At 39.0% G+C, this 7,031-nt stretch overlaps 1 protein-coding gene across 1 annotated transcript; it reads right to left on the reverse strand.

Annotated features, from left to right (window-relative positions):
• Positions 1-1,050: 1,050 nt before the first annotated feature.
• On the reverse strand, positions 1,051-6,352 carry LOC308676443 (olfactory receptor 5AN6-like; the record flags this gene model as incomplete). The annotated part of the gene is made up of 2 exons (XM_081342257.1): positions 1,051-2,243; positions 5,436-6,352. 2 exons carry the CDS (start codon positions 6,350-6,352, stop codon positions 1,292-1,294), a joined length of 1,869 nt encoding a protein of 622 aa, XP_081198383.1. The 3' UTR covers positions 1,051-1,291.
• Positions 6,353-7,031: the final 679 nt, after the last annotated feature.

The following is a 7,031-nucleotide window of genomic DNA, read 5'->3' on the forward strand; positions in this document are numbered from 1 at the left end:
CTTAATATTCTCTTTTAAACCTCTGATTCTAACACCATACTGCATCTGGTAATATTGAGCAAGACTCAATTCTTTGTCCATTTTGTCTCTTAAATCTTCATTTTCCAGTACTTTTACTTCTAATATGGCATTTTTTTGAGTCAAATCTTCCACTTTTTCATCCAAATCTTCCACACATTCAGCCACTCTATACACTGAAGACAAAATGTCTACCTTCATCACTCTGAACTTCTCTTCCATCCTCTCTTCTATTCTCTCCTCCAGTTTCTCCAACTTCTCCTCCATCTTTGCAAATTTATCACCCATTGCTTCCAGAATTACCTGGGCATATTTTCCAAGAGCATCTTGTAAATCCTTCGGTGTCAATACATCAGGAAGAAGCAACGCTTGCAATGATGACTGTTGCACCGGAGAAGTTCCAGCACTCCAAAGAGCTTTTGGAGGAGGTTTAGCCGCCATCTTTACTTTCACTTACTACGCACTTTCACTTTTAAATTTATAAAATCCATTAAGCTAGAAAGCAGCAATAAAAGTCCTCTTCACCTTTTCCTCCTGTACCGCTCTGCCTGCTCCTTTTATTCCATAGTCTTTCCTTCTGGCAGGGGTGGTCGCAAACGCCTGGCTCCGCTCCAGAAATCACGGAGCAGAGACGCTGACCAGCTGGGAGCAACCCAGGCTACGGGGGAGTTCGATCCTTCAGCCGCCCAAGCTTTAAGCTCAGGCGGCCCCGGAGAACTCAACCCCTACCTGGGGGCTCACCCCCTCCTCTTCTCCCGAGGAGGGGGCTTCAAATCCACCCGAACAGCTGATCGGCGCTGTTTCGGGTGGAAATAACACAGCTGAGCCGCGGGCAGCCCGAAAGGGCTGTCTCCGGCGCCGCGCCGCCACCGGAAGTCCCAGCCGAAATTGAACAGTCCTCTCTCAACAGAGAGGGAGGAACATGGCATCATCTATTTCCAGTCTACAACACAATACTTCCAGCAGTTCCAAGAAGACTCCATACCGATTTGCACTACTCAGGTGACCCTGATGACACAGATAAACCTCCAAATGGCCTCAATGACTCCCTAAAAGGAGGCAAATGACCAGCTGTTTGCAAGGAGTATAAATCCTTCCATTCCCCCACCATCCAGTCAGAGCTGAAGAAGCTTCTTGGATGAGAAGCAAAAAGTCTTCAGAATAAAACAAGAAAGTCCAGTTGCCTCATGAAAAAAGCACCTTTGGGATATGGTGCTCCATAGTACTTTAGTCAGTCATTTCTCCATTATTATTATTTTTTAATTTTTTTTTTTTATTTGTGGCTCTTCTTAAATGCTTTATTCCAGGTTAAACCCCTTTTCAGAGAATCTTTAACTTCTTTGTTCCTGAGAGTATAAATAAAAGGGTTGAGCAATGGTGTAACCAAAGTATTGAGAAGGGAGACTACCTTGTTCATATTTAATGAAGCATGTCCTGTTGGTCTGACATAGATAAAAATAATTGCCCCATATAACAGAATAACAACGATTAAGTGAGAGATACAAGTAGAAAAAGCCTTTTGTCTTCCAGAAATGGATTGGATTTTCATCACAGTGGAGATTATGAAGATGTATGAAACCACGGTCAAGAGGGAATTGCTGAACACCACAATGGTGGCAACCACAAAGACTATCCACTCAATGAGATGAGTGTCAGTGCAAGCCAACTTTAGCAGTGGTCCAACGTCACAATAGAAGTGATTGATAGTATTGGGGCCACAGAATGGAAGCCGGAACACTAGAATGGTCTGTATCAAGACGGTCATCAAACCACCAAACCAGGATCCACAAGCTAGTTGAACACAAACTGTGCTACTCATGATTGTGTGATAATGAAGGGGGTGGCAGATGGCCATGTAACGATCGTATGCCATAGCAGTCAGAAGGAAGAATTCTGTGGCCCCTAGGAAAAAGTGGGAAAAAGCTTGAGCTTTGCAACCAGTCAGGCTGATAGATTTCTTGACGGTGAGTAAATTGACCAAAAGTTTAGGGATTGTAGCTGTCACATACATGATTCCTAAGAATGAGAGGTTGCTGAGGAAGAAGTACATTGGCTTATGGAGATTAGGGTCATAAACCACAGTTGCAACAATGACAATATTCCCAGTGACGGTCAAGATATAGATCATCAAGACACCCACAAACACCAGAAATCTTACTTTTAGGATGCTGGGAAATCCCAGTAAAATGAATTCATCCACAACTGTTTGGTTCTCCATCCCAAACCTATTCATCCAAAAGCAGAATAATTGTTGAGCAGCATCAAATTATTATTAATAAAGATTATTATTCTACAGCTTGATTCTTTATCAACCAACACAAACCAACCCAAATCTTTGGCCTAAAAGCAAGTTCAATCAACATCATCACATTTTCCCCAAAGGTGCAGGGTCCACTTTTTGGGTCCTACAAACAAGTTCAGTAGGAATAAAAAAAAATGTATTTGCATTTTCCAAAGCTTTTAGTGAAATATGTATGTACCAGAAAGATAATATTTAAAAATACAGATGATTTATTTTAAAAATTCTGCAACATAAAGTTTTGTTGTGTAGTTTCTATAACATGAATCTCTCTATCCATTTTTTCCCTCGGGTATTTGAAGAAAATGTTGATCAAACTATGTGCCTCTTTTGTTTCTTCTACATTGATCTTTGTTAACTTGGTATCTACACACCTCTATGACATGGCAATTTTAAGGTCTTCTTAAGAGGAAGTGGAGGGGAGCTCTCTGTCCCACTGATTTTCCCTGTTAAATTGCTCTTACTGTTTTGTGTGTTTTTCCTAGCAATCAGTTAAAATCTACCTTCCGTGTTACCTGAATCCATTAGTCTATCTTGTGAGCTATGGAGTGATAGAGAAAGGAGAAGACTTGATCTTCTTTTATGTGGCATCTTTCCAGAAATTGGAAGATGCTACGTGGACTTTCATGTCCAACCTGTTCTTCAGTTCAAGAATCCAGATCAAAGCATTTCAGGGAGATGGACGTTCAGTTTCTTCTTGATTTCATCCAATGGAGAGGAGTCTACCAGATTTAGTATCCTCTCTGGCAATCTATATTGAGAGAGAGAAAGACAAAGAAGCATACGTGTGTGATGTATATAAGGGCAGCTAAAGCCCTTCCCTCCATCTTTGATTAGGTAGTGTCAGCCCCACTAGATAAACCAAACCAAGAAATCAACTTGCAGGACTATTAAAACTGTTTTTTTATTCTATTTGGCTATAACAACAGAATCTTGCTAGTCTGATTCTGCTGGATCTCCGTCTCTTTATTATGAATTAGGGAGTCAGTTGTCTGATATACTTTTAAATGTTATCTGTTTATTGTGGACTTAAAACATTTTTAACCCCTCATTGTCCTAGAAATGGAAGTTGCATAGTTCCATCAAGGTCAACTTTATTCTCTACAGATATAGAAGTGCAAAGCTTTTCAATAATTTAATAAAATAATTAATCAATAAGTGTAATGTGTTATTATTATCATTTAACTCGCATTCAATTGCTTACAGAGAAATTTATGAAAAATGGGGTTGAATATATATTTAACTCAGTTATTTAACTTTATTTATTATACACAATTATAATTTTAGTTAGATTACCTCTTTTCTGCAAGAATGTGGTCAACTAGTCATTCACAAAAAATGATAAAAGAAGACTCACCTGAGTAGGTTCTCAGTTTAATTCATGAAGCAATAGATTGGATGTTATTTCTATTTTTCACAAACTAACTTAGGCAAATAATTTAGTTTTTGTATACCTCCCAGTGATGGATAATACAATCTTGGTAAGCCACAAATAAGGTCAGAGAATAGGAAGAACTCCATAGCTTGTCCCTGAGTTTCAGATTTCTTTTCTATTGAAAACTTCTATTGGAAACTGAAGGAAACAAAACACATTTCTTATAGAGTATAATTTTGTTCCTGATGTTAGGTCGATGCATGATTGAGTCCAAAATAGATGTTCTTATGCCTCATCCCTAAATTTCTGTACTCAATTTGTATTCATTAATGAAAATACAGATTTTTCAGCAAGGAAAAAAAAATCAGTGTTTTCTAATTATTCCACCAAGGAGAACAAATCATCAGAGAGAGAGAGTGAGAGAGAGAGAGAGAGCAAGGAAACCCTTGGAGACAAAAACAAGACAAAACAGAATGTAAATAATTTAAAATTGTGTTTCCTGATTTAATGCAACATTGTCATCATTATTATCATCATCATCATAATCACCAACATCTCCTCCTCCTCCTCCTCCTCCTCCTCCTCCTCCTCCTCCTCCTCCTCCTCCTCCTCCTCTTCTTCTTCTTCTTCTTCTTCTTCTTCTTCTTCTTCTTCTTCTTCTTCTTCTTCTTCTTCTTCTTCTTCTTCTTCTTCTTCTTCTTCTTCTTCTTCTTCTTCTTCTTCTTCTTCTTCTTCTTCTTCTTCTTCTTCCACAGTTGGAAGGCATCTTGGAGGTATTCTAGTCCAACTGCCTGCTCAAGCAGGAGGCCCTATACCATTTCAGACAAATGGTTGTCCAGTCTCTCTTTGAAAGCCTCCAGTGATGGAGCAACCACAACTTGTGAAAGCAAGCTGTTCCATGGGTTGATTGGTCTCACCATTTCTCCTTAGTTCTAAGTACTTCTCTCCTTGGTAGGTTACTAACCAAGGAGAGTTTTATTATATAGTTACTGTATATCATATTATAGTAATAATTATATTAATATTATATTAATAGTTATATTATTGTCAGGAAATTTCTCATTAGTTCTAGGTTGCTTCTCTCCTTGGTTAGTTTCCAATCAGTGCTTCTTGTCTTGCCTTCTGCTGCTTTAATCTCTTATTTGTGGCAGCCACTCAGGTATTGGAACATGCTATCATGTCACACCTAGTCCTTCTTTTCACTAAACTAGACATATCCAATTCCTGCAATCATTCTTCATATGTTTTTCAGCCCCTCCCCAATCATCATTGTTCCCCTTCTCTGCACTCCTTCCAGCATCTCAACATCTTTTATATATTGTGGTGACCAAAACTGGGTGCAGTATTCCAAGTACTAAAGCAGTAGTAACACTTCACATGATCTTGATTCTATCTCTCTCAATAGATTCAATAGATTGAAAAGCACAATTCAATAGATTGTACAACTAGATCCCTGTACAAAATGTCCAACTCAACAGAAATTTTCATAAGAAGAGAAGATAGTTTGACAATAGAGAGTTTGTCTATTGAACCAGACCCATAGAATGATTTTTCCTCTAAGAAAAATCTCAGTTTGACCATGACAAGAGGATTGTAGCCAAAATGGAGCCACTGCAAATGCATCTAATGAAAGCCAGCATCTTGGGGGGAAGAATAAATTTCTTTTATCCCATCTGGGAATCAAATCAAGTCATTCTAAATAAACTTTAGTTTTATAGTATATTTTATTACACTCAATGAAACATTATCATTTTCTTCAAAGCTTCTTTGACATCTTTGTTCCTCAGAGTGTAGATGAAAGGGTTGAGCAGAGGGGTTACAATGGTATTAAGTACAGAAACCACCTTGTTTACTTCCAAAGAAGAGTTGGCATTGGGTTTAACGTACATGAACATTACAGTTCCATACTGGATGGATACAACTGTAAGGTGGGCAACACAAGTAGAGAAAGCCTTCTGTCTCCCTGAGGATGAAGAGATGCGCATTATGGTGAAGATGATCAAGCTATATGAGATTGCAGTGAATAGGAAGGTACTGAACAGAAGAAGGACTGATCCCAGTAACACCATCTGTTCAAGCACATATGTATTAGCACAAACTAAACTCAGTAAAGGTGTCACATCACAGTAGAAGTGGTTGATCATATTGGGACCACAAAATGGGAGCAGGCATAGTAAAACTGTCTGGACAATGACAGTGAATAACCCTCCCAACCATGAGCCCAAGGCTAGTTGGAGACACAGTCTGAAATTCATGATGCTGTTGTAATACAATGGTTTGCAGATGGCAATGTAGCGGTCAAAGGACATTGAAGCAAGCAGGCAAAATTCTGTGGCTCCGAGGAAGAAGTGGAAAAAGGCTTGAGAGATGCAACAGTAGAAACAGATGGACTTTTTCTCTGCTAGAAAGTGAGCCAACATCTTGGGTGACAAGGTGGTGACATAGAAGATCTCCAAGGAAGAAAAATTTCCCAAGAAGAAGTACATGGGATTATGGAGATGAGGATCATGGACAACAACGACAATGATCAGGATGTTTCCAATGATTGTGAGGAGGTAGATAAAAAGAATCGGGACAAAGAGATACTTCTGCAACTCAGCTGAGCCTGGAAACCCTTGCAGGATAAACTCAGTGACCACAGTCTGATTTATCTGATACATTTGCAGGGATATCTTTTGCCTATAACTGTCAAGGACAAACAAGAGGATAAACATTACAGTCTGGTTATTTTATCATTCTATTTAAATTGGTCATCCCTCTTTTTAAATGAAGAAAATGTCTGATACTAGATTGGGCCCATATGTCAACAGTTATGCAACTTATAACATAAAATATGGAATCACAGGTTAGATTATTGAATTAGAAAATTAAAATTATTTAGGGGCTATTCATTTGTTTGAAGTACTGTACATCAGAAGTCTTTATACAATATTCATTTCTGTCACTTCCAATAGCCAAGTCTATTGGATTGTCACAAAACTTTGGGTGGCTTACAATCTTTGAATCAAGACAACCTTCAATATTTATCTATTGAACCAGACCACAGAATGAATTTGTCTCTAACAGAAGTCTCAGTTTCTATTAGAGCCATGGTTAGTATGCCGTATTGCAGGCTGACTTTGACCACAGCCAGGAGTTTGATCTTGGCAAGTGTTCTGTACCAGCCTGCTACCGGCCTTGCAGAAAGGCAACCCCTGTACAAGCGGCAGAGGCTGGAGAGCGTCTGAGGCTGGAAAACGTCTGCCAAGATTTATTATACAAACAAGCAACAAAACATGAAACAAGATACCGGAACTTTGATCCTCAAACGGAGCGGTTGCTTTCAGCAACCAGCCCTTC

This window comes from Vipera berus, assembly GCF_964194415.1.
Source record: "Vipera berus genome assembly, chromosome: W".
Taxonomy (NCBI): domain Eukaryota; kingdom Metazoa; phylum Chordata; class Lepidosauria; order Squamata; family Viperidae; genus Vipera; species Vipera berus.